The sequence below is a fragment of the Muscardinus avellanarius genome, assembly GCF_963383645.1.
Source record: "Muscardinus avellanarius genome assembly, chromosome: 4".
NCBI classification, from domain to species: domain Eukaryota; kingdom Metazoa; phylum Chordata; class Mammalia; order Rodentia; family Gliridae; genus Muscardinus; species Muscardinus avellanarius.
Window position 1 is genome coordinate 146,170,358 of NC_137789.1, and position 27,588 is coordinate 146,197,945.

Here is a 27,588-nt window from a genome sequence, read left to right on the forward strand (position 1 = left end):
CTGACCAGTTTTCGGCTGCCGCCCACCACCAACACGCTGCAGAGGCCCAGGATGGGGAAGCCTGACTTTCTTTATAAGGGCAGAACAAAGGTCCTCTAGAGGAAGCCCTGCAGCTCATCAAGCCAAAAAGTGGCCCAATCGAGGAGGCTCTGCCAGAACGCACACACAGAGAACCCTGGGTCACAAGGAGGTGTTTTCCAATCACCATCACAAGGAGGTGTTTTTCAATGCCGAACAGAGCCGGGCCTTATAATTGAACGTTCTCAGGTCGAAGCACATCTTGAAAGGTCTGGGGCGTGCTTGTAAAGGATTCCACAGATGAGACCTTGTGTCTGGTGAATCATCACTCTCTTAACTCTCCTGCCTTGTGCTGGGCAAGCCCCCTCTGCCATTCTCACGGAGCGCTTCTTTGAAGTGCAGCCGGCTACAAAGCCAGGGGGGAGCCTGGGAACTGTGGGGTAGCCCTGAGAGCACAAACGTGAAGGGGGCCCCAGGGCACCCCTGTTCAGAGTAGGGGGCAGGGATTATTCCTCCAGAGAAGGGGCTGGTGGCCATATAGCTACAGGCTTCAGCTTGACCACTTCTCTGTCATGCAAAGAATAGAAATACTTTCACCTGGGAGCCAAGCAGAAAGGGTCCTTGAAATGCAGCCTGGCAGATTCAGGTTGGATGCAGGGAGCATTTCCGGACTGTGATGGCTGAGCAGGTGGAGACTTCCCTCCCCTGGCATGGCTTGGGCTGCTCCTGCCAAGAGGCAGATGGATTCGATGCCCTCCGATGGTCCCTTAGTGTCCCCAAACAGCACTTCCAGTTTTCAAACACCTGATATGAAATTCAACTGGACTTGGCTATTTTGACTACACAAGATTTTTATTAAAAAAAAAAAAGAGAATGAAAAAAGAAAAAAAGAACCTGAATTTGCTAGAAATGAAATTATATGTCACAAGATGAACTTGTACAAGAATGCTCACAGCAGGCTTGAAGCCTGATAGCTCAAATATGTGAGCAACTCAAAGGCCCATCAAACTGGGTACCGTGCAATCAGAGAACGGAACACACACACCTCAGCAATGTAGGGAACTCCTGGCCTATCTACCAGCATGGAGGATTCTCCTGAGCAAAGGAAGCCGGCACGAAGTACACACCATATGATCCCATCCAGACAAAGCTCTAGGATGGGAGGCCAGTCTAGGGTGACAGACCTCAGAGCAAAGTTGCCTTGGGATGGGGCGGGATAGGGCAAGAGAGTACTTTCTGGATGATAGAAATGTTCTATGTTTTGCTTCAGATGCTGGCTACACGTGAATATATATAATTATCAAAACTCACTGGACTGCATTCTAAAGATCTGCCCAAATCTCTGCTGCAGTAAAAGACGAGAAATTTATGAACTTGGGATTATGTGATTTATAATCTTAAAACTATGTTTTCCTTATCTTCCCGTGGGCTGCTTACTACTATCAAGTGACTTAACTCTCTAGGGCCTCAGTTTCCTCTTCTGTAACACCAGCACCAGCCCTGTAGGGGCATCTTAAAGATAAAACAAGTTCATACGTATGTTCAGTTAGCCTTAGGTATTATTATAATAGTTTATTACCTCTTCTCGACTTTCAACCACGAAGGAAACCCACTTTGAAAATACGTCACTCTAAAACTTTCTCACGGTCTGCTGTGTCCAATGTTCAGAGACAGTTGGGCTTTCACTTAGGTCACCCCTAAACTGCTGTTATGGACTGAAATGCGCCTCCTCTAAATTCGTTATTAAATCCTAGTCCCCAAGACCTCAAAATATAACTGGATTTAGGCATGGGGTCTTTAGCTGGAGAAGAAGTTACAAGAAGATTGAGCCCTGCTCCCAGAGGAGCTGTGTCCTTACAAGAAGAGATCAGGAGCCAGAGGCATCGCCAAAGAGGACCATGTGAGGACAGCCACTGGTGAGCCCAGGAAGAGGCCTCAGAAGGAGGCAGCCCTCACAATTCCTCCATCCCACACTTCCAACCTCCAGATGTGTGGGAAATAAGTGTCTGCCATTCAAGCCATCCTATCTGTGGCCCTTGGTCCCGGCAGCCTGAGCTGACCAGCACGGGCATCTCTCCACATCCCCAGGAGCTCTCCACACCCACACTTCCCCGGGGGGCCCACACTTACTGCTGTTCTTGGTGTAGAGCCGGAGGAGCTCCGCCAGGCCGCTCTTCTTCACCACGGCCGTGCTGCTCAGGTTCTCCTGGTCCAGGATCCTGAGGAAGTCATCCAATTCCGTCAGCAGCTGCTCCAGGGCTAGACAGGAAACAAAGAAACCTTGCAATGGCTGCTTCTCTCCAAAGGTCCAGCTCAGACACACCTCTAGACCCTGCAGCGTCCCACCAAGGCCCCTTGGGTCTTTTGGTGGCACTTGGGGAGCCCCAGCCAGCTGGTGGGACGCTCAGCCTCAGGGTTACAGTAGGAGAGGAACAGAGATGGGACTTGGATGTGGACAGGTCTACCATTTGCAGGTGGAGGGACAAGTTGGCCCAATATTCTGAATGTGTCTCCTCCATCGCAAGTTCCTGCCATAGGCACGGGGCTCTGTGGGCAGATAGCACGCGGCCTCCACACTGCTCTCCGAGCTGTGGTTATAGGCAGGGTCATTCTCATCTTGATCCCTGCCAGGTGACTGGGAGACTGTAACTTAGACAAATACTTTACAAAAGTTCCTTCCAGTGCTGAACTTCTATGACTCTAAGCCTGATCTTGGTTTAGCTGCAGGGCTTTCTAAGACATAAATCTATTCATAGATACCCATGATTAAAAGCTGCTCCTGGTTCTCCTGGAGCTCTGCTGACCTGCCTGTAGACTGCTATGTCACTCCCACAAAAGTGGCTACATTCCACAGCCTAGCCGCTGGCTACACTCCTCTGGTATCCACACACCGTGGTCTTCTCTTCCCCTAGCAAATCCTACTCTTCCCTCAGGTTTGGGTTTTGATAACATTCTTACTGGGATGCCTTGTCTAGGTGTCTGGGGCAGAAAGGGCTCCTTTGACAGATAATCCCATATTACTGCCCTGCAGAAGGTTGAATGGTAGCCTCCAGAGATGTCTGTGTCCTCATCCCTAAACCTGTGAATATGCTACTTTTCGTAGCAAAAGGAACCTCACACATGTGGCTGAAGTAAGGAGCTGATTCTGCAGCATCCAGGTAATCAGAAGAGCCCTTGGGAGAGGCAAGAGGGTCAGTCAGAGACAGAAGACAGGAGGTCAGAGGCAAAGATGCTTCACTGTTGGCTCTGAGGCCAGAGGGAGCACCAGAAGCCCTGGATGCAGGTGACCTCTAGAAGCTTAAAAGGCAAGGAAATAAATTATCTTTAGGAGCTTCCAGAAGCGTCCTGGGTCCTGGATGCCCAGAATCTGATCTCCAGAACTCTAAGTTAATGAACTTAACGTAGCATGAATCACTAAGTTTGGTAATTTGTTACAGCAGCAATAAGAAACATATCCCCTCTCACAGTTCTGACTATGCTTTACTATAGCTGCTTGTATCACTATTTACCTATATGCTCCAAGGACAAGCTCTGTATCTAGCTTACATTTCCAAGGTCCAGAATAATGTCCAATAAATATCTTTTGACTAAATGAATGAACGAAAGCAAAGCCAACCCATTCACTTATCGTGTGCCCCAAAGCACTCCATGGCCAACATATACAAAAATAAATAAATTCCTGGCCTGGATCAGGCCTGAAAAGAAGTCCTCTGAAGATCCAGGTATCTGGCAGGTACCTAGCTAAAACACTGGAACAGATGGTCGCTTTGAAAAGATCCTGTCCTACTTTTCTAGTTTACATAATACACTAACGACACTGGGAACCCAAACAGTTGGTAGAAATGAAACCAACTCCTAAAATTGCCCACATTGACTAGCTGTGCTATAACTTGCCCCAGCAACTGGCCACCATCTGGAACCTCTGGTGGTTCCAGACCCCCGTGACTCAGACTGAGCCGGGCTCCTTGTCTACTGGGCAACTCCTCCTTGGCAGTGTCCTTCTGAGAGCCAGTTGATGCTGGAAGAAACAGGTGCATTGCTGGAAGTCCCTGCTGCTTTTTCTCCACCCCACCCCATTGTCTTCCTGGAATTGCTGGTCAGAGCCATAACCACAGTGAGCAGATTTATAAATAACCAGAGGGAGGGAGGCGGGAGCATTGGGCATACCACAGGACACAGCAGAAACTAAGCTCTTCCAGGTGGTTAAAGTTTGCCCAAAGAGGATGCCCACAGGGACGTCTAAGCAGACAGAGAAACAGAGGGTGTCAGTTCCCATGGGCATCATGAGAGGGTGACCCGGCATCTCGTCAGCCTCCACAGGTAGGGGCTCATGCCATCTGAGCCAGTGGGGTTTCTCTGCTGGAACCCTGACATCAGCCCTATTCCCCATTATAACCACACTGGCTCACAAAGACCAGGGACCTGGAGCCACAGTAAGAATGTCACCCTGCCCTGGTTTAAGCAATGGTGCTGTTGGGTCTGCACAACTGAGGTGGCATAGAGCAGCCCTACAGATGGCCCAGAGCTGGGGAATAGAACTGAGGGAGCGGAGGGAGAGAGATGGCAGCAGCTTTGAAGTCGTGTCTGAAATAAAGTCAGGAAGGCCTGTGACCCAGGTCCATCACCCTGAGCTCGAGTAGTTTGCGAACAAATCTTTCCTGCTATCAAGACTACACGGGTTTATTCAGGATCCACCTATCCTGGTTCCAGAGAAGGTTTAAAAGAAAATAAAACAAGGTCCCCAGACTGAAAGGCTTTCCATTGGGTCTTGCTTTGTTTTTAACAGCTATTCACGAGTTTCCTGTGGGCTGCAGGAACTCAACATGCTTTAGCAGTGAGTTTAAAGAAGCCAAAGGAGGGAAAACAATGAATCGGAGGGAAATGACTCGAGCCCTGCACTCAGCTAAGCGGACAAGGAAAAGCGAAAGGGCCTTGCAGGGCACGGGGTCTCCGCCGCCTCTCCCTGGCCAACTGGACGGTCCAGGCTGAGCCTCCGCTGGCTACTGCTGATCTAACCAAAATGAGAAGACAGCACAAAAAGGGAAAGTTCCTCTTCACTGGCACATCCGTAGCTTTTCCCCAGAGCTGCCGGATTCCTGGAAAACAGCCTTTGTTTACACTTCATGTGAGTAAATGGGTACTAAGCCAAAGGGGAAAATGTGTGCCCCTGGCTCTGGGGAGACAAGCGGCCCAGACGGATCCTCAGCCCCTGCAGGGGCCCCGAGTCTTTAGATAGGGCACCCAGTGAACACACAGGATGAGAATAAGCCTGACTCAGGAATGCCTCCATGGGCCAAGAATGCATGGAGCAAAGAGAGAGAGGGAGTCTGGGGTTGTCAGGGAGAGGGGTTTATATGCTGGCCCCTGAGGAGTGCGTAGGAGCTCACCAGGAATAAGCAGAGGCCTTCCGCAGATGGCCCTGTGTACTGGGGGGAACGGGGTACAAAGGGCAGCAGGGGTGGGCCTCAAAGCAGAGAAGATGGGCTCTTAGGCCAGAACAATAGTCTGGGCAGAAAGAAAAATGGTGGGAGCCTCATATGCTTTGCTGAGGACTTGGTGTCAAATTTTGCAGCCTATTGGACAATGTGTTGGGCAAGATCATATAAGACTGTTCTTCCAGTAGGTGAGAGACATAAGAACTCTTAAGACAGCAAGGAGGACGGCTGGGAGGGGAGGCAGGGAGGTCAGCTGCACAAGCACAGGGCAGATGAGGTGGGTATGACCTCGTCGGGCGGGTGGGCGCCAAGCCATCAGCAGTTCCCCCGCTGTTTCCAATTCTCACACCACCCTGTACATACGCAGCTGTGGGAATGGGCTGCTGAGGCCAAACTGTACCCAAACTCGGTCACATCCCTGGCCAGTGGTGGCACTGGGAGTCCAATCCAAGTACATCCAAGTTCAAGGACTTGCTGCTTGTGATCTGTGGGCCGCAGTCATGCCCAGGGAGCTGGAGAGGTCGCTGTGAGTCACAGCCTCTGCTTCTTGGTCCACAATATTTCACAAGGGAGACACAGAGAGGAGGTCTTGGGGGTTATGTGACAGGTAGAGCCATCTACATTAGTTAGATGTAGAAACTACACAAAGCCCAGATGCTTAGAGCTGCAGGCTGCCCTCAGATGTACAGCGCTGGGGAGGCCGTGGTGTGCCTGGCAGCCTGGTCCTAGACACAGGGGACCTAGCGGGCTGGGCAGACAGGTAGGGAGAATGGTACTTGGGGTTCATTCTGCTCGGGACAGTGTTGATACCTTCATTTTCCTCTAGACCAGTTGTTTTAGGTAAAGGCTAAGTACCAGGATGGAAGAAACACTAGACAGGAGACCAAGGGGCGACACCAGGGACCAGAGGGACTCATTCCCTTTCCCTCTAGACCCGTATCATTCTTCAAGGTCCAGGCAGCTCCCTCTCCAGGAAGAATGGCCAGTAGCGCCCAGGCTCCTGCCAGCTCTGCCATCTAGATTTCTTTCCGCCAAACTAATCTCTGTCAGGGCTGGGCATAAGCCCTTTCTGGCCACCGGTCAGGCCCTGTAGGTCTGGGCATCTAAGGAAGTGCCGACACCCAGGCCGCTGCCAGGGATTCCTTTGCAGAAGCATCCTCTCAGAGTGCAGCCATAGGCTCTTGGAAATAACCCCCAACACAGGCAAGCCCCAGTCTACACTGCCTCGGTAATGACATTTTCCAACCCTCAGGGCTCAGAGGGAGGAATGCGGCTACTCCATTGAGCTTCTGGAACCTGTTCATCTTGCTTCCTCTCCCCCACCCTCCCCCACACTTTTCATTTTGGTCTCTTCCTCGTCCTCCAGGGGAAGGAGAGGAAAATAAGCATGTTGTTCATTCTGGGAAACTGTGGGCCCTTGTGCGGGCTTTCCATCCCGGCTCTGTTAAAGTGCAGAGTTGTCTGCTCCGGGTCTGACAGACCATCAATAAGGTTCTTGTTTAGGTCTTCCAAGGCCCACGCAGAGCTGGCGGGCTCAACTGCTGGATTCATGGCAGGCTGCAGCGGCTGGGCCCCGCCTCCAGAGGACCTCCTCCCTGGCCTTTCTCATCCGAGGCAGCCTTGCTTCTTGCTCACTAGGTTCCCAACCATAAACGTCTTCCCGACACCCTGAGAAAACTGCACTTCACGGTTCCCCCACTGCCTCGGACACACATTTTTATTTACTCAGCTGCTTCTGCTGACGACCCACGACTGAGCAGGATTTTCCTTCCAAACATTCAACTGAGCTGACCTGTTCTTTTAGCATAAAGACAGGCATCTCCCAAACAGCTCCCAAGGCCAAGCCACTGTGCGGAGTGTCCCTAAGAACCCCACTGCGGGGGACCCACCAACACTGAGAATCCCGTGAATGGTCCTATGGGAAGCAACAGCTTCATGTGGATGCAGCAGAGATAGAAGAAGCGGGAGAGATCCCTCCTGATCAGAGGATGCCCAAGTTTTCAAGGGCTTTGGGAAAGCATGAGAAGGGAGAGTAGAGACCAAAGGCTCCTTTCTTCAGGCTCTTGCATGAATAGGAGATGGGATCTTTTCTTTCTTTTTTATGGTGGTAACATCACTTAACACTTACCATCTTCAGTGTGTGTGTGTGTGTGTGTGTGTGTGTGTGTGTGTGTGTGTGTTAGTTACTGGGAATTGAACCCAGGGGCACTCTACCTTCGAGATACACCTCGAGCCCTATTTTTTAATCTTTATTTTGAAACAGCATCTAAGTTGCATAGGGTCTCACTAAGTAGCTGAGGATGGTTGTAAATCTGCGATCCTCCTGTCTCAACCTCCCAAGCACTGGGATTACCAGCGTGTGCCACCACGCCCAGCTATCTTCCACATTTCACAATTCTGTGCCATCAAACACATTCATGATATTGTGTGACCATCATCATTATCTAGTTCCAGAACTTTCTTTTATTACCTCCAATGAAAACTCATAAACTTGTTAGGCAGTCCATTCCCACTCCTGCCTCCTCCTCCCAACCCCTGGCAACCACACATCTTTCTGTCTCTATGGATTTGCCTCTTCTGGATAGTTCATATAAATGGGATCATAGGATATGTGAATTTTGGCATCTGGCTTCTTTTGCTGCGTGCTAGGCTTTCAAGGTTCATCCGTGCCTGTTGCCGCATGCGTTCATATGTTGTTCCTTCTGGTGACAGATACAATTCCACTGCTTGGACAGACTACATTCTCTTCTCCCATTCATCATCGGTGAGGGGTGTTTTCTCTTTCACACAAAAATATTTTTATTGCAATTTAATCTATAAAGAGGCAAAGCCCCATTTTTACTGCACAGGTCTCTGTTTTAGTTGTGCTAGCCACCACCACAAGCAATATACAGAGCACATCCATCACCCCAAAATGTGTTTCTTTGTACCTTCTTAAAGTAAACCCCTTTCCCATTGCCGAGCATGGTGACCACGTGGGAGCCTTCGGAGTCTGGAAAGGTGGTCCTTTTCTTAGCTGTGTAGATTGCCACTGGATAGACAGAGGGTATGCTTTTACAGCTGCTCAGCTGGGCACTTCTGCACAGGCTCATCAGGTTCCCATGTCCCACACCAGCGTGTCCTGCTCTCGAAGGTGCCTCAGTGATCACCTTCAACGACATGCCCTGCCTGAAGTCCACTCAGTATGCGGCCACTCAGACAGGTACATAAAAGGTAAAGCAGTGGCCACACTCTGGGGTCACAGTGGGGAGCGCTGGAAACAGTCCTGATGCCGCCGCTCCCAAGATCCCGCCCTCATCGCCTGTCAAGCTTCCCGGTGACGCTAAGGTCCAGCCACGGTCAGAGACCACTGAGCTACATAGAAGTTGGATGAACCACCTTATGTGGAGTCTTTTTCTTTTATAAAAATACTTACAGGGTTCCTTTAAACTTTCAATGTGCGTCTACGCGACTCAGTTCTGATTTACATGGAGAACTTTGTAGGTTTGTGCTTATTACATGAAGGCGGATACACGTGAGAACATTCGTCCCCTCCCTGTGGACAGTAAGAGTAGGAGGCGCAGATCAAGATGTCCATGTGTTTTCCGGCCACTGAACTCAGATCCCTGTCCTGCTTCAGCAAGTGGAAACCGTCAGCAGTGCTGAGCAGCACCCGGATAGATACTCACAGTCTACCCCATAGACCTCCGGAGACCGAGCCAGAAGTGTAAATAACTTGTCCCGTGTAAATACTGCAGGAACTGCTCTTTAGCTCCAGCTCCGAGAAATGGGAGGAGGAGGAGAAGGGCTTTGTATCATTTACTAGCACTGCACAAGCTCCGCTCCCCCGCTGGGCCTGACCTTCCGGGGTCATCTTACCATCATTTTTTTTTTTTTTGCAAGATCTGCTTTTTCTCACCTATCTTTGAGTCTCATCACTTAAAACACTTTCCCCAAGAACAGCCCGCCCTCGGCATTCCCAGATGAGCTGTGTGAACGGAGGAGACAGGACAGATGCTTAGCCGCGGCTCACACTACTGAAAAAACAACTTGAGTTGTGTGCCCTGCTGACCTCTCCAATGGAACAAACCTCCCCACAAGCAGAATTCCAGCCCCAGCCAAGGAGCCAGCTGGAACCAGAGCCCCTCAGAGAGGGCCCTTCGGAAATTCACACAGTCACAGCCGAAGACACCAAACCCAGCCCGGCAAGGCAGAAAAGCCCCCAGGCCTGCCAAGGACCACCTCCACTGTGTCTCGCTGCCCAGAAGCACCGTCTGTCCACACGGTCCGACGGCACAGGGCTGTTACTCGGTGACTCATGCTGCTTCTATTTGCCCCACGAACGCTGGTCCTTTGTTCGCAATGAAACCGAGAGCACTTGTGTAGGTAGCACCGCATCTTGTGGTTTGGTTTTCCCCACTCTGCCTAAACAGAGCTCTGTTCAAATCCAGTACTTAAAAAAAATACTTGCTGAAGCTGGGCTTGGTGGCACACGCCTGCAATCCTAGCACTCAGGAGGCTGAGATAGGAAGACCACTGGTTGGAGGCCAGTCTCAGGATTTAGTGAGGCTCTCCACAACTGAGTGAGACCTGTTTCAAAGTAGAAAATAAAATAAGGCTGGGGGTGTAGCTCAGAGGTGGAAGGCCCTTGGATCCAATTCCCAGTGCCAGAACGAAATGGAATGAAATGAAATAAAATAGGGACCTGGAAGTGTGGCTCAGAGGTAGAACTCCCCTGAGCTCAATCCCTCATCAACCACCAGATGACACCTCTGGCTGCTCACCCTAATGATGGCACCTGGCCCAAGCAGGGACTGGCCAGGGAGAGACTGGTAATTCCTTTCCTTTGCCTGGGGCTATTGGCTGTCCTGACTGCATAGTAGAAGGAGCTTTCATCTGGAAGCTTCATGTTTAGCAAAAGAATAGTAATAATAATCATAATCATAATAATGAAAATAAAACACTTGCTACACATGAGAAACACACATGTGTGCACACACACACGCACACACACACTCAGAGTCTGATGAAAGCTCCTTCTACTATGCAGTCAGCAAAGGACAGTCAGTAGCCCTTAGGCAAAGGGAAGGAATTACCAGCTGCTGGCCAGAGTTCCCACCCCTGCTGGAGCCAGGTGATATCATTGGGATGGGCCCCGAGGTGTCCACTGGTGGCTGGCGGGCCGGGAGGACGTGCGGCACCTCACTCCTGGATGGCACTCTGGTGGGACGACCTCCTGCAGGGCACAGCAAGAAGGGTCTGAAGGTCACTGCTCCCTCAGGGGCTGGGAACGCAAATCTAGGGCCAGGCGGCCTTAATTCCCCAGCCCAGTAAGGACATTCCTTAAATGCAATCTGCCAGAGAGTGGCCTCATTCAGAGCCAGCGGGGACCTGTCATGCGCTGGGAGGCACAAAGGTCTAGCTGGGCGTCTCCCTGCCTGGCCAGTCTCATAAAGCTCTTGGACCACTTCAGACTCAGAACCAGAGGCTCTTGGGGGTCACTCAGGTTCACATGGGAGCTTGGGAAAGACTGTGTCTATAGGAGAAAAATTGGGTGGTGAATGCAACAGTGGTGACAGTTGGTGGAAGGGACACAGGAGAGCTGTCACTCCTTACCACACCTTCCCATGTCTCCCAGGTATTACACGGAGAGAGGGGACTGCCAGTGACACCGCACATGTAGATTGAGCTATACATTTTGGCTTGTTTCTGTTCACTTGACACTTAACACTAGAGAAAAGGACACAAACTAAAGATGTATGGTAGCCAGGCGTGGTGGTGCACACCTGTCACTCCAGTACTTGTGAGGCTGAAACAGGAGGTTTGCAGGTTCGAGGCCAGCCTCTGCAACTTAGTAAGATTCTGTTTCAAAAAAAAAAATATATATATATATATATAAAAGGCTGAGGGTGTAGCTCAGCGGTAGAATGCCCCAAGGTTCACTCCCCAATATGCCCTCAAAAAAATATGTATGGTAAGAAAAGAATCTCTGAGCTGGGTGTGATAGTGCATACCTGCAATCCACTCACTGGGAAGCTAAGACAGGAGAGCCACAGGTTCGAGGCCAGCTTCAGCAACTCAGCAGGACAGTTTCAAAACAAAATGGGGCTGGGGTTGGAGCTCAGAGGCATAGCATCTTTGGGTTCAATCTCCAGTACCACAAAAAGAAAAGAAAAATCCTGTTGTATGGTCCAGGTTTACTGTTGCTTTTCAGGCCTTGGGCAAAGTACTAAATGCCATTGAACTGGTGAGCTGCAGGATGGTCAGGACTCCGCCCCCACAGAGGTCAAAATCAGCTCAGCAATCTAGCGGTCGTGACGTTAGAATAAACCAGCGGGCTCCGATGTTAGCCGATGGCCCCGGCATCGGCCTAACCCCTCGGCAGGCTCCGGTCCAGATCTCGGAGGCCTCAGTAGTGGCCTTGCCTCACGGAAGGCTCCGATGCCGGCCAGTGGCCCCAGCACCGGCCTAACCTCTCAGCAGGCTCTGATCCCAGCCTCGGAGGCCCCAACACCGGCCTTTCCTCATGGCAGGCTCCGATCCCGGCCTCGCTGGCCCCAGCACTGGCCTAACCCCTCGGCAGGCTCCGATCCTGGCCCTCGGAGGCCCCAGCACCGGCCTTGCCTCACGGCAGGCTCCGATTCCAGCCTCGCTGGCCCCAGCACCGGCCTAACCCCTCGGCAGGCTCCGATCCCGGCCTCGCTGTGAGGAAGGCCAGAGCTGGGGCCTCTGAGGCCGGGATCGGAGCCAACTGAGGGGTTAGGCCAGTGTCGGGGCTAGCGTGGCCAGAACAGGGGCCTCCCATGAGGCAAGGCTGCTGCTTGAGCCAGCAAGGTCTGGATCAGTCCACTGGGTAGCCAGGCCACAACTAGGGCCGTCAAGAGTGGGATCGGTATTTGCAACACAGCATGCACAGAGAAATATCGCAGAAAATTAAAACCAGATGCTTCCCCTAATCAGCAATAACTAGGAGGACAGGGGCAACAGGAAGTGGTCGAGCTATAGAAAGGGCCCTATAGTGAAGCAGTTAAGGTGACCAATCAGAGGGTATGGAATAGGGGAGGATGGAGCCTCTTTAAAAAGCAGGAGGTACATAAACAAATGTATCAAAGTTAATCACCAAACAAGCATGGGATCAAGGGAGGGGGAGGGAATGGGATGGGGACTGGATGAGGGCTAATTGGATGATGTGTGCTTATATATCCTCTCAAGTCTTATATTCCAATGTGATGTATGATTACAATGCACCAATAAGAATAAATTAAAAAAAGAATAAACCAGCTGGCAACACCAGAGGCTGTCCTCCTTCCTCCGACATGACTCAGTGTCCCCCGTACCCCTGGGCAGGGGCCCTTCTTTGGAACTCCACAGAAGCCGGGAGAGAAAAACAAAGGCTTCCCTGGCCCCCTCGAGCCTCTTTGGCCTGGACCCTGGTGGCCCCAGAACCAGGAGCATCTCTCACCTGCCCTCACACTCCTCCTAAGCTGCGGGAGTGCCCTCTGGGTTGAGCTCCTCTTCCCTGGGCTCCTGATTCAAAGAGGATGGTCACCGCCATGCTCTCCCCACCTGGGCCAGGTACCAGGGTCAAAAGGCCCAAAGCTTAGTCCCAAATCTTGGTTCACTCTTGGTTTCACTACACACCTGGCTCTGTGGCTTTGGGGAGCTTGATTAACCTCTCTGCCTTGGTTTTCTTGGTGGTACAATGGAGTTAATGATAGTACCTACTTCATAAAATTGGTGTGAAGCTCGAAAAGAAGCCCCCTAAAGTGCTTCCATTAAGGTAAATGTTAGCTGCTAAATACAATCCTTCTATCACATAGATATAAAAAAAAATTCCCATGCTATCTTAAATATGCATACACATTATAATTTTAATAGGGCAGCTTCTACAAAGGGATTAGAGATAGCCCTGTTTGATTTTTGTGTGACTACTAAATTGTATCGCTGCAGAGGGCACCAGGGCAGCAGGGGTAGAATCTGGGTTAAGCCCTTCTGGGGAGATACCTTCACAGCAACACACAGCACTGGGGACCGACAAGGGAAGGCTTCCAGAGCTTCCTATGGCTCAGCCCAGGCCTCAACAGGTTAAAACCACACCAGAAACAGGTAGAGTCAGATCTAGCACTGGCTATGATTAGAGAGACAACTACCAGGTCCTCTGCTGTCTGCCTTGCCCCTGCCTGCCTTGATAACTACTGCAGCAACGATCCTTTGAGTGAAGAGATGAATTCTATGAGCAACACTGCCCAGGAGGGAAGGAAGACCCACGAGCAAGTGCGGTGCACACCTGTGACTTTTCCTCTGCCCCAGCATCCATTCACACTTATATGAAACCAATTTTCCTCTGGGAAATCCCATTTCCCCATTGTTAGTCTTTGTGGTTTGGGTAGAGCTGGAACCTTCACCATGATGCTATGGGCAGTCACATGACCTATGACTCAACCAATCAGAGCATCCCATCCCACCAGCCACAGTGATTGGCTTAGGATGAACAAGTAATCAGAGCCAGGCCAATGAATTTAGGTATTTTCATCCAGTCATGATGGTGCATGCCAATAATGCCAGTAATTGGAAGGCCGAGACGAGACAAAAGGATTGCAGGTTCAAGACCAACCTTAGTAACTTCACAAGATTCTGCTTCAAAATAAAAAATAAAAAGGGCTGGGGGAATAACTCAAACACTGGAAAAAAAAAACTCTATTTTATAAGGCCCTTGTGGGTGATGGTGAACCTACATTAGCCTTTCAATAGGTTAATGCAAAGATACAAGACCCAAGAAAGGCAGGTGGGCCACTTAACCACGCTGTTCAGATGAACTGTGCTTCTAAAAAGGGCTTACTCAGTAATCAATGGCATAGAATGAAACTGTCTAATTATTTGGCCACTGGCCCAATTTAGTGATTGAGAATGTGAGAGATATGTGCTGATTATGTTAAAGTGATGGTATTTTAGAAGTACCGAGTTAATGAAATATATTTTTAAAATAAAAATTGTGCCCTTTTTATGAGTTTTAAATTTTTATATGTGATTTGAAATTATATGTGTTTTGTACTATATTTCTGTTGGATAGCCATGGTCTAAAACATCTATTACATGCCAGGTGGAGTGGTGCATGCCAGTAATCCTAGTACTTGGGAGGTTGAGAAAGGAAGATCACAGGTTCAAGGCCAGCCTCAGAAATTTAGTGGGACTCTCAGCAACAGAGCAAGAGTCTGTTTCAAAATGTTAAAAAATTTAAAAAGGGTTGAAGGTGTACCTTAGAAGGTAGAATGTCTCTGGGTTTCATCTCCAGTACTCACATACATACGTACAATATTAATAGAGCACTTTTCTGCTGTTACGGATGCTGAAGATGGAACCCAGGACCTCATGCTTGCTAAGTGTGTGCTTTACTACCCCAGCGCCTAGACAGAACATTTTAAAAAGTCATCTTTTTTTTTTTTTGGTACTGGAGGTTAAACCCAGAGGCATTCTACCTCTGAGCTCTACACCCAGCACCATTTGATGATGATGATGATGATGATGATGATGATGAAGAAGAAGAAGAAGAAGAAGAAGAAGAAGAAGAAGAAGAAGAAGAAGAAGAAGAAGAAGAAGAAGAAAAGAAGAAACAGGGTCTCACTAAGTTGCTGAGGGATCTCGCTATGTTGCTGAGTCTGGCCTCAAACCCTCGATCCTCCTGTCTCAGCCCCCCATATACTGGGATTACAGGCATGCGCCTCAATGCCCAGTTCAAAAAGTCATCCTTCTGATAAAAAGAAAACAACATTCAGAGAGGGAAAGGGACTTAGCCCAAGCAACACAGTGAGTTTTTAAGAGACCCCAAATTTCCTTGCCCAAGATGCTCTAAACTTAATTTCAAGTAGCTCTTTAATCATAGGATCCTTTTCTAAAGCGAGTTTCTCAGGAGCAGGGAGCAGGGCTTGGAGGGGGCTTTTCAATGTGCTGGTCATGGTTGACCAAGGTGAGAAGGAGCTAAAAAGGGAGAGTTTTCTGCTCAGGAAAACAGGCCTGACCTGGATGAAGAAGCTCCGGTTACTCTGCAGGCTGAGCTCTGTTTACATGATCAACAGCCAGCCATTCACCGCAGCAAGATTCTCAATTAAACCCTCCAAGCCTGCTGCATACACATGTAAGGGTATCAGAGTTTTGAGCAGAATCATTGTTTTTGTTTAATATTTCGGCCAAAGCCCATCAAAAGAAACTGCTGATGTACAGACTCTTCCTGTGCATTTCATTTGCAGGGAATATTTTAAGTTTTCATTTGGCTCTTTGTTCAAATCTGCCTTTCTTCCTCTGGCCAACCTCAGAGGGACCCTCGGCTGCTTATCTCCCTGACCTGGCCTCCTCTCTCAGCTCCGATTTTTCCAGCAAGAGTTGTGGCCTCCAACTCAAATGCTCTGACACTGTTTTTTTAGCCCTTTCTTCTCTCTGGTGTAACTACATTTTCTAATGTAACACCACGCACGCCCCGATTCTCTGGAAACCGCTGTCCTTGTGACCCTGAGAGCTGGCTTTGCCAGCACCCCAAGGCCTGGTCAGTGTTTTAGGCAACCGACAACCCTGCCTCAATCTGACCAAATCCCACTGCAACCCTGACTGCCCATAACAATTGCTCAACACGTTCCCTGACAATTGTTTAACAAGTGTTTCTCAGGCGGGGACTGTGCGCCAGTGGTCCAGGCAGAGATGAGCCGAGCATCTACTCCCCGGCCAGGGCTGGGCTAAGCAACGCAGGGGCAAAGACAAACCAGCAAATCCCGATTCCCCTGCTTCCTGAAACCTTAGAGAAGAATGCATGTTGCAAGTCTGTCTGTATGGAAAATAGTTAATGATTTTTTGTTTCTACCTCTCAAGTGAGGGGCTGCTAACCTGAGGATAATTGCTTATAATCAGCGATAGCTTAAAACCCATCATTCTTCCATCATCTCCTTCTGATCATAGTTATCTTCTATTCTGTCACGCGCTTCCTTGTGACCGTAGGCCACTTTCTACTTGTTTTCAAGCCTCTTAAATGTTAAAATTGTGCCTGTCTCCAATCTCAAGTCAGCTTTCTACAAAACAAGCGTCAAGTCTTGGAGTTCTGCATCCCCCAAAACAATCCTAGCTCAGAATCCTGATTGAGAATTTGCTTACTTAGAAATGAAGCTGATTTTTTTTTTTAACCCTAAGAATAAGCCGAGAGTGATGTAGCACACGTGTAATCCTAGTACTTGGGAGGCTGAGACAGGAGGATTGTGGGTCCATGGCCAGCCTCTGCAAATTAGTGAGACCCTGTTCCCAAATAAAGAATAAAAATCGGGCTGGGGGTGTAACTCAGAGGTAGAATGACCCTGGATTCAATTCCCAGTACCGAATAAACAAAAGAAAAACTTAGGGATAGAGTTGGTTGTGGTAGCACATACGTGTAATCTCAATATTTGTGAGGCTGAGACAGGAGGATCACAGGTTTGAGAACAGCCTCAGCAAGTAGTGAGACTCTCATCAACCTAGTGAGACCCTGTTTCAAAATAAAAATAAAATAGGGTTAGAAGTATAGCTCGGAGGTCGAATGCCCCTGGGTTCAATCCCTAGTACCACAAACAAAAACAAACAAACAAAGAAGTAGGAATAATGGAGCCTTCTTTTGCCTTATAACTTCTGAATGCAATTTGGCTTAAAGTAAACATACAGTGAGCTTTACATTCAGACGTGACGTAAGTCTAATACATTTCATGTTGAGCAAGAATCTACTGGAAGAAACTATGAAGACACAAAATGCTATTAACAATAAGCTAGAGAAAGAAAAAGATGCAATTCAAAAGAGGAAAATGACTTTTGCTAATAATAAAGTCATTCAAAGGATGGTGGTTCTTACAAAGCTCGGGCTATTATTATAAGTCTTATAATAAGGCTGCATGATTTTATACATATAAAATCATCCCTTAGGTGAAGAGACAGACCCAGGAAGGTTGAATAACTTTCCCAAAGTCACACAGCTCTGAATTCAGCCCAGACCTGAATTCAGGTCACTCTGTCCTCTCCCGCCACCAACCCAGCTAGCCTCTCTTGTCATTTCTTCTTTCGTGTCCAAGCAGCAAAACAGAATAATCCATAATGACTTTAAAATAGAGCCCAGAAACCGGGCATGGTGGCACACGCTTGTAATCCCCGCGCTTGGGAGGCTGAGACAGGAGGATCGCACAGGTTCGAAGCCAGCCTCAGCTACGTAGTGAGGCTCTCAGCAACTTAGTGAGACCCTGTTTCCAAATAAAATATAAAATAGGTCTGGGAGTATAACCCAGAGGTAGAAAGCCTCTGGGTTCCACCCCTAGTACTACCAAAAATAAATAAATAAATAAATAAAGTAAAATAAAATAGAGCCCAGAACAGCAGGTGTCTCCAGGGGGAATATTATCTGCCCCGATTAGTACATAAACACAGAAGAATCTTGCCAGCCCGCTTCAATCCTGCTTATCAATACAAGTTGCTAGTGACCAAATCATATCCTCTGAGAATAGTAAAACAACAACAACAAAAATGGTCAAAGACGCAGGAAATACATCGCAAGAGGCGCTAAGACCACTGTTTTTACAGCTTCTGGTGGGTGGCATTGAGTTGTTCAAACACTTGACAAGTTTATCAGCGGTTCTTGCCTGGTAATTATTTTGTTTGCATAATATCTGCTAAGCATCAGCGGCCAAGTTGCAAAGCGTCCCTACATTATTACTGACTTTCAGATGACTTGCTTGGGGTATTAGCAAGACTAAATGACTTCTCACACGGTTAGTTAATTAAAAAACCCGCCACTCAAATGCATTTGGCGGGTCCTGTGTGTGAGGACGCCTTGTGCGTCTCAGCACAGCAACTGGGAAGCAGAGAGCAGAGGAAGGAGGCTGCTGAGCCGCACAGGCCAGGTGTGCTGGTGCAGACCCTCTGCTTCGCCTGGAAACGCATCTTGCTTCCTTCATACCTTGCACAGCAGGTAGCCTCTGCTGAGTGGGTTTCTGGCGATTTGGGTCTGTTAGAGGAAAGGTGTGGACTGCCTAATGCGTGATGCTGTAATGAAAGCCCACCTCTGGTTACTAGGAGTAGGTTTCCAACAAGTGCCCTCTTGGCTTCGCATAGACCTGGACAAAGCAAGCCACGCAGCTATCTGTTCTTTCATCCCTTTCAAAAAAGAGTGCTGACATGGTCAGATCAAGAGACAAAGGCAGTGGATGGAAACTCAGAAGACTAAGAAAACACCCCACCTCAAAAGTCCACTTGAATTCCTGCCTCAGCTTCTCCAATCCTGTTTCCGCTGAGTGTCACTTCATCAAGGACACCAAAGAGGGTCATGTGTAGCCGGGTGTGGTGGAGCATGCCTGTAATGCCAGTACTTGGGAGGCTGAAATAGAAGGATTGTGGGTTTGAGGCCAGCCATAGCAACTTAGCAAGCCCCTCAGCAGCTTAGTGGGACTCTGTTCCAAAATAAAAAGTGAAAAGGGCCGGGGATAGGACTTGGAGGTAGAATGCCTTGATATTGGGTTCAATCGCCAATATCAAGAAAAATAAACCAAGAAAAATAAAGGAGAGGGTCATATATGTGACACTGCTACCTTACCAGAGAGAAGAATAAACATTTGCCAGCGACTGTGATGGTTAACTACATGCACTGATTTGCGTGGGCCACGGAGTACCCGGGTGTGTCAAAGTGTAGTTGGGCAGAAAACAGTGGCAAGCTTCCGTCTGGAAAGGCATGGAGTTCTACAGCTGCGGTGACGTCTCCACCAATGCTGGTTCAGAAATATCAACAAGGGAATCTGCCCACTGTCCCCAAATTCCTAGCACCTGGCTTTCAGTAGAGACTCCTACCCAGAGGAATTCTGCCAAGCACTGAACTGAAAGCCGAGGGACAGGGTTCACTGAAGACAGCACTTCTACCTGACTCGTGAGATCACAATGGACAGGGCTGGGGTAACTTTGGGACTTTGTCGAGTTCTCTTTGGCAACTGAGACATCATATCCCATAGCAGGGCATTGTCTCTTGTGAACCTCAGCGAGTTGTGTCCCGTGTTTGGGCCCTAGTTCTTTCCATTAAAGGGAAAGTGAGGGAGAAATCACATCTATTTTGCAGAGCTGGCATGAAGAGTAAATGGATAACACAGGAAAACAAGTAGATTTGATAAATGTGGTTCTTATTCAACCCGTTATTGTGGGTCGAACTGCACTGCTCCAAAGTAGATGTCTAAGTCCTAACCCTTGGTGCTTGTGAATGACATCTGGTCTGCAACTGGGATTTTGCAGATGTAATCCAAGTCTCAAGATGAGATTAATAGGGAAGGCCCTAAACCTGAGGACCAAGGTCCTTTTTTTTTTTTTTTTTTTTTTTTTTGATGGTACGGGGTTCCTGGAAACTCTTCTACCTCCGGTCTACACTCCCAGACACCTATTTTTTTTTTAATTTGAAAAAAGGGTCTCTTAAACCAGAGAGGCTGGGTTCGAACCTGCACGATCCTCCTGTCTCCGCCTCTCAAGAGCGGGGATTATAGGCGTGTGCCACCACACCTGGCTCCGAGGTCCTTTTAAGAGAGAGACAAAGATGATTTGAGACTAGAAAACAGAGATTGGATTGATGCTAAAAAAAAAAAAAAAAGCCAATGGAACACCTGGCAAAGGTAAGGTGCTCCTTACTCAGAGCTGAAGGAGGCAAGGAGAGGCTCTCCTCTAGTGTCACTGGAGCAGGCTCGGACCTGCTGGTACCTTGGTTTTGGGCTTCTGCTCTCCAAAATTGTGCGAGTATACATTTTGGTTATTTTAACCCACCATGTAATACAGGTGCAGTGGCACACACCTGTAATCCCAGCACTTGGGAGGCTGAGGTAGGAGGATTTCAGGTTCGAGGATAGCCTCAGCAATGCAATGAGTCTCTCAGCAACCTAGCAAGACCCTACTCCAAAATTAAGAAAAATAACAAGGGCTGGGGATGTAGCTTGGAGGTAGAATGCCTCTGGGTTCAATCCCTAGTGCTGCAAAACAAACAAACACACCAAAAAGCCCCACCAAACACCCTTGTGGTCATTAGTTACAAGAGCTCTGAGGAAACAGTACCTCCCCGCTGGACTTCTGGAGTTAGGGCAGAGTGTCCAGAACGTTTTAGGTCAAAAACAAAGGGCCTCTGTAAGAAACAGGCTTCCAAAGACTAACCTGGTTGAAAAAGGTCTGCTTTACCACCAGATTATAAGAATCTGATTAGGTTTAAAACCAACACAAAAATTTTGGAATTTGAAAACATTCTCTCTAGTGGAACAAGGCCCTTCAATTTTGCAACAGATATTTGCCAACTTTCCCATAAAAGCTGAGCCAGTGTTAGGTCCCGAGCTTCCTTAGAGGAGCCTGACAGGTGCCATGGGACAGCTGCACAGAGCCCTGCGGAGAGGATGGTGCCCAGGCCTCCCACGGCCAGCCTCGGCCCCTCTGTTGGTTGTTACCATGAGATGTTAGGAGGCCCTGCTGGGCTCCCAAACTGTAACAGTGAGAGATGTAGCTGTGGGTTCTTGTTCTGAGCTATCTGTAGAAAAGAATAGCCCGAACTCTGTAAGCTTAAGCGATTTTATTATTACAAAGATGGAAAGATAGGACAGAACTCAAAGCACTGTGCCATAGAGGGTGACAGAGTGGGATGACTTGAAAAGAAGTCACCGAAGGTCTTTGGATACAGAACAGTTTTTATAGATACATGGTCCTTCATCTTGCTCTACCAATTAATCTTCTGACCCAACTAGATCCGCCCGTTCTCTGTGGCAGGTCTTTTGATGTGGGGATTCCTTCCTGTAGGCCTGCCCTGTCTCTGGTACAGACCCCAAGCCCTTTGTTCTACCCCAAAATGTGTTAATTGATTATCGAAGTCTGGGATCTCTTGAAGGCTTATGGCATCCCCCCATATCCTTGGAAAATTTAGCTTATTTTTACAATGAAAAAGGCTGTGGGCTCCCTCTATTTTCTTGCTAATCACCCTTAGTGCCTGGAACTCTACAAGGTCCCTTCCCTCTCTGAGTTCCTGCCTGCACTCAAGCTTCTGCCTTTTTTTTTTTTTTTTGTGGGTCTGGGGATGGGACCCAGGGGCATCTGACCTCCAAGCTACACCCCCTGCCCTATTTTTTATTCTTTATTTTGAAACAGGGTCTCACTGAGTTGCGGAGGGCCTCACTAAATAACCGAGGCTGTCTGCGAACCATGATCCTCAGGTCTCAGCCTCCTGAACGCTGGGATTACAAGCGTGCGCCACCATGCCCGGCTCAAGCTTCTGCCGTTCTAATACCAAAGTTATTTTCAAATACATTTTGAAGCCACTTACCAATACCGGCACATTAATACCAAAGCTATTTTCAAAAACATTTTGAAGCCATTTCCCAATACTGATACATTGGTGACAGCAGATATCCAGGGACCCAGACTCTCAAGCTCCCGTCCACTTGAAGGAGCAGGTTCTGGACACACAAACAGCAGATGGGGGAAACAAGGGCTTCTGGGAGTCAGGGAGAGGTGATTCTTGGGATGTCCCAGACTTAGAGAGTCCAATGGGCCCAGAATCAGGCTAGTTGCCTACTGCTCCAGACTGGAGGGCTGGTTCACTGGCCCCTGCAGCTCTGCAGGAGAGTGAGGCTCAGTCCTGGATCTCTGGTACCACCTCCTGCTCCTGCCAGTCTTACTATGTTCCAACTAGTGCTTACTGTTTACAAAAGTCTAGTCTGGGTGCTTGTGCAATTCATTTAATCCTCCCCAAACTTTTAAGGCAGATTTTTATTACCCAGTCTTGATATAAAGGACACTGAGGCAGTAACTTTCCTAAGGCTACAGAGATTAAAAAATGGCAGAGCTAAGCTGGGTGTGCTGGTGCACACTTGTAATCCCAGTACTTGAGAGGCTGAGACAGGAGGATCGCGGTTTGTGGACGACCTGAGGCCGCACTTAATGAGGCCCTTTGCGACTCAGTGAGATCCTGTTTCAAAGTAAAAAATAAAAAATAGGGCTGGGGGTGTTGTTCAGAGGTAGAATGCCCCTGGGTTTCATCCCCAGTGCTGAGAGAGAGGGGGGGGGGAGGGAGGGAGGGAGGGAGGGAGGGAGGGAGGGAGGGAGGGAGAGAGAGAGAGAGAGAGAGAGAGAGAGAGAGAAAGAGAGAGAGAGAGAGAGAGAAAGAAAGAAAGAAAGAAAGAAAGAAAGAAAGAAAGAAAGAAAGAAAGAAATGGCAGAGCTAAACCTAGGCCCAGCTCCACGGTCCACCCCTACCTCCTGGTCCCCAGGCACTCTCCTCCCATTACTATTGTCTCCATCCTCACTACAACCCGTCCTGAATACATTCAGCTTTATCCCTATTTTGCAGATGGGGAGACTATGGTCTTTGAAGAGAACTATGGTCCTTATGACCTTGCCTAAAGCCACAGGCTCAATGCAGAGCAGGTCCTTCTCCGTGTCCCTGGGGTGCTGCTGACTGGGTCACAAAAGCATCTTGAGCAGCTGTCGCCAGGGGGCTAATTGAAGGAAAAGGGGCCTCGAGCCAAGCTGCCACTTCCATTCGCTCTGGGAGTCCCTTTTTCCAGGCGGACATTCTCCATGCAGGCTGCTGTTTTGTGAAAACCTCAGTAAAGTCACAGCTGGGACAGCTGTAGAGTTTACCCCTGGGATCCTGCTGCAGGCTGGGCCAGGGAAGAAGAAGAGAGCTGGCAGTCACCCTTCGCGTGGGCCAATACCTTGGAGGCCTGCATGTACTTTTGAAGGCTGTTGTAATGACATTCAGGCCGGGTTGTTAAAACAACAGAAATTCATTCACAGCTCTGTCTGTGGGCTGGAAGGTCCAGGTTCCATGTCCTACAGGTTCCCAGCCATATTCCTTCTGAAGGACTGGAGAACCCTTCTTAGCCTCATCTAGCAACCGGTGGTGGCCAGCAGCCCTTAGCAGACCTCAGTTATAAGAACACCAGTCTTCTGCCAGGCATGGCAGTGCATGTCTATAATCCCAGTACTCGAAAGGCTAATATAGAAGGATCGCAGGTTTGAGCATAGCCTCAGCAATGTAGTGAGGCTCTCAGCAACCTAGCAAGACCCTATTAAAAAAAATTGAAAAAAACATAAAAAAGTGCTGGGGATATAGCTTGGAGGTAGAGTGCCCCTGGGTTCAATCCCTAGTACTACACACACACACACACACACACACACAATAAAAACATACACAAAGACACCAGCCTTTCAATAAGGACCCATCATAATCTAGTATAACATCATCTTGGCTTGATTACATCTGCAAAGACCTGATTTCCAAAAAAAGTCCTAACCCTACTCCAGGATGAAGCTCTCACTAAGACCTCCTCTTTCCCATTGGGCTGTGATCTTTGTTTTAATATCCATGCCCCAGATCGATACATCATACTCCATCTTGGGGAGTCCTGGCACCTGGAGGCTCCCCAGTTGATTCGAATGACAAGACAAGACTAAGTGCCAGGGTCCTGGGTCTAGGTTTACTAAGCCGTTGAGATAGAGGCTTCAAGAGAGGTGGCGAGTCACAAGGAATACCATCCACGTTCCAGTGCTCCTCTGCATGTGTGACGGGGTTTCCCGACTCCATCCATCACCGTCTCTGGGGCACTGAAGGTGTTGAAGGTCGGCCTCTCCTACTCCCCACCCAGCCCATCAGCTTGATGAGGAACAGCCCTTCGTGTCTGTCTGTGGTGGCGCAGACTCACGGTGCTGAATGGCACGCAGCAGCTGTTCCAGACTAGTCTATCCAATGAATGAGCAAGTGGATGAATGAGCCAAAGGGCGAGGGAAGGATGGGTGCAGGTGTTATCAAGGGTGTTCTGGAAGGAGACAAAGCCCTACCGGGAGGGGAAAAAGAGCCGTGCCATCCATCCAACGGTTCAGAACCCAGGAGGTAGGAAGAAACACACCCACAGTCCAAGTGTCCATGTGCTACATCTGCATGACTGTTGTTCTAGGCGGAGAAAGAAGAGTCACATGTAATCACTGTGCCAAAAACAGTAGCTAAATTCTCCAAGCCTCACTTGAGTCTCAATAAAGTCACCATGAAGACTGACATAGACAAAATGTCTAGGAGTGTATCTTGTCCTTTCTTACACCTAAGCCAACATGCAACCAGGAATCCCCAAATGTGGAGTCCAAGTGAGGAAGCAAACTCTTGGTCCCAGGGTGCTCATGCAGATTATCCAGAAGATGTTCAAAATAACTCTTAAAATTATTACAGAAATGAAGAATATAAAATTTTAAATTCTCAGAGGGAACTCAGACAGAAATAAATAATATCTAGGGCTCAATCAGAGAAACATCTTTATCCTCCATAGAAAACTTTCATTGGTGGCAGCCTCCAGTGAACTGGTCCCCATCGTTAACTATAGCTCCCCCAAGACTTGCAATCGTCACAAATATTTTTTCAACCCAAGTTCATCCAAATCCTATCACCACAGCCCAAATCAGTGACAGTGTCTTGGCGTATCCTTGATATTCTAGATTGTAGCCATATATTGCCTTTTTCTTTTAGCTGGGGATTGAACACAATGCATTCTATCTCCAAGGTATGCTTGCAGGCCTATTGTATTTTGTTTTATTTTACTTTTATTTTTAAACGAGGTCTCACTAGGTTGCTGAGAGCCTCTCCAGGTTGCTCAGTCTGGCCTTGAACCTGCAATCTTCCTGTCTCAGCTACCCAAGTACTGGGATTACAGGTGTGTGCCGCCTCACCTGCTATGTATTTCTAACTGTATCTTTGGGGCTGAGATTGATGGCAAGGTTAGTTAGCATGTTCCCTGGGCAAACGTTCAGTCATCACAGGGAAGCCCTGGGTCTTAATCTCCAGGAACAAGATGCTACCTCTTAGCAAAAAGGGCAGTTTCTCAAATGTTCGTGAAATATGCAAGTAAGCAGGCCTGGGCCGTGAAGAGCCAGACCTGGTGGGGATTCTGTCATTAGGATGCCCACAGCGGATCCCAGCAGGAGGGGCTGTGCGAAGTCCTCAAAACAGAGGTGGGGGCACTGTACAGGGCGGGGGGGTGGGAGCGCATTTCCTTGTGCCCTGTACACTTCTTATGGGATTTCTGAAAATCAAAACCAAAACGCAAGCCACAAGAAGGGTGAAGAGCATGACACTGAGCGCCACCTTCCAGGGCCACCAGAGCAGGAAGGGGTGCAGAAGCAATCGCTCTTATTTGCAAAAACAAACCCTCAGGAGTTCTTCAGGAGTGACCAGCTTTCCCCTGATACTGAGCGGTAAGAAGAGCTCCTTCCATCTGATGGACCAGGCGTCCCTCGTGCTTCTCCATATTAACACAAAGCCCGGGGTGGGGGTAGCTGGTCAGCTAAGGTGGCCAGGCCACATCACACCCAGGACTAAGGCCCAAATGTGGGAGGTGACAGCCCACACATCGCTTACTGGCTCTGCCTGAAGAAAAGCAGAGCTTTGGGTGACTTCCCATCTCTTCTGGGCAACAGAAGCCGTCTTCTTCTTTTTTTTTACAGGTCTGGGGATGGAACCCAGGGGCATTCAACCTCCAAGCTACACCCTCCCCTGCCCTATTTTTTATTCTTTATTTTGAAACAGAGTCTCACTAAGTTGCTAAGGCCTAAGTAGCTGAGGCTGTCCGCGAACCGCGATCCTCCAGTCTCAGCCTCCAGAATGCTGGGATTACAAGCATGCACTACCATGTCTGGCTAACAGAAGCCTTCTTGACAAAAGGCGAGAAGACCAAGAATATCTGCGAGCACCCTGCCTGTGCACACTCGGCTCTGCACAGACACACGGGGGTTTAGAGTGGCATCAGGCCAGCCTCACCACCTCTGGGAATGTGGTACAGACAGCAGGTTTCAAGGTGCATTCCATCCCCAAGATGCCAGGTCTGGGGGGCTACCCAGTGACTCGAACCATCTGTCCACGGAGTGTCCTCACTGAACACCCCTCCCCAGCTCCCACACTGCACAGCACACAAGAACAGGATGTGGTTTAAGGCAAGAGCTAAATGTGAAAAGAGCTATCTGCAGAGTAGCAAGAACTGACCAATAATGAGCCCAGACCCCGTGGCAGCCGATAGCAGGTGGCCAGAGGCCAGGCCAGAGCAACACCCCCAGTAAGTCACTGTTAATTGCCAGCCAGAGAGGAATGAAGGATCTGCTAATTGCCAGGGAGAGCAATCGGCTTCAACTTGCAAGCGTGCATTTCACGTTCTTCCAAAGCCTTCCCGGGCTCCTTGGCAAGGAGGCGGAGGCGAGCAGAGCCAGAGAGGGTGGGGTGGGGCGGGGAGAGGAAGACCACTCTCCACCCCTGTCTAACTGTGGGATAATGTTTTGCAACATCAACAGCAGCAGTCAAGGGCTGTGGGAATGCACACAATTTCAGACAAACAGAAAGTTTACTTATCCTTGCCAGGCTGGAGTATGGCATGTGGTATAATTCACTGTATGGACATGTTAATATACACCACGCACAGATAAAGTGCAGAGATAAAGGCATGAGTCACAAGAAGCATGATTCCACACTTGATCACTAAGAAGAGCAAGTGGGCGCAACACTGTCCTACTTGGCAGAGGAGATAGGAGAACTGCAAGGTAGATGAGAGAATAAAGGAGGTGTGTGGCATCTCTATACCATGGAATATTATTGAGCCAAGAAAAAAAAAAAAGGAATCCTGCCATTTGAGAAAACATGGAGGGGCCTGGGAGACATTATGGTCAGTCGACTATGCCTGATACAGACCCACAAACTATATTACTTCACTTATAAGGGAATCAAAAAAAAAAAAAAAAACTTGAATTCACACAAGCAGAGTAGAGCAATGGTTCCAAAGGCTGGGGATGGGAAAGATGGGGAGATATTGGTCAAAGGACGCAAAGTTATAAGATGGGTAAGTTCACTCGGGAGGCTGAGATGGGAGGATAACAGGCAGCCTTAGCAACTTATTGAGGCCTGGTACAAATTAGAGAGACCCTGTTTCAAAATTCAAAAAATAATTTAAAAAAATAGGGCTAAGAGTGCCGCCCAAAGGCAGAATGCCCTTTGGATAACCTACACACAAAGATGGATAAGTTTGGGGGGATCTAGTGAATATTGTGGTGATGACAATTAATAATGATGTGTGTACTAGGAATTTGCTACAACATAGTTCTCAGGTATCATCACTGCCCCCCCCCACAC

General features: G+C 48.7%; 1 protein-coding gene across 2 annotated transcripts in view; it reads right to left on the minus strand.

The window, feature by feature from the left end:
- Positions 1 to 27,588, minus strand: part of AFAP1L2 (actin filament associated protein 1 like 2) — a gene marked incomplete at both ends in the record, with an annotated part of 104,783 nt that overhangs the window by 37,891 nt on the left and 39,304 nt on the right. For both annotated transcript variants that reach the window (XM_080695214.1, XM_080695213.1), the window contains one exon: positions 2,149 to 2,277. In XM_080695214.1, coding sequence (XP_080551340.1) covers positions 2,149 to 2,277 — 129 coding nt within the window. The remainder of the gene's footprint in view (positions 1 to 2,148; positions 2,278 to 27,588) is intronic.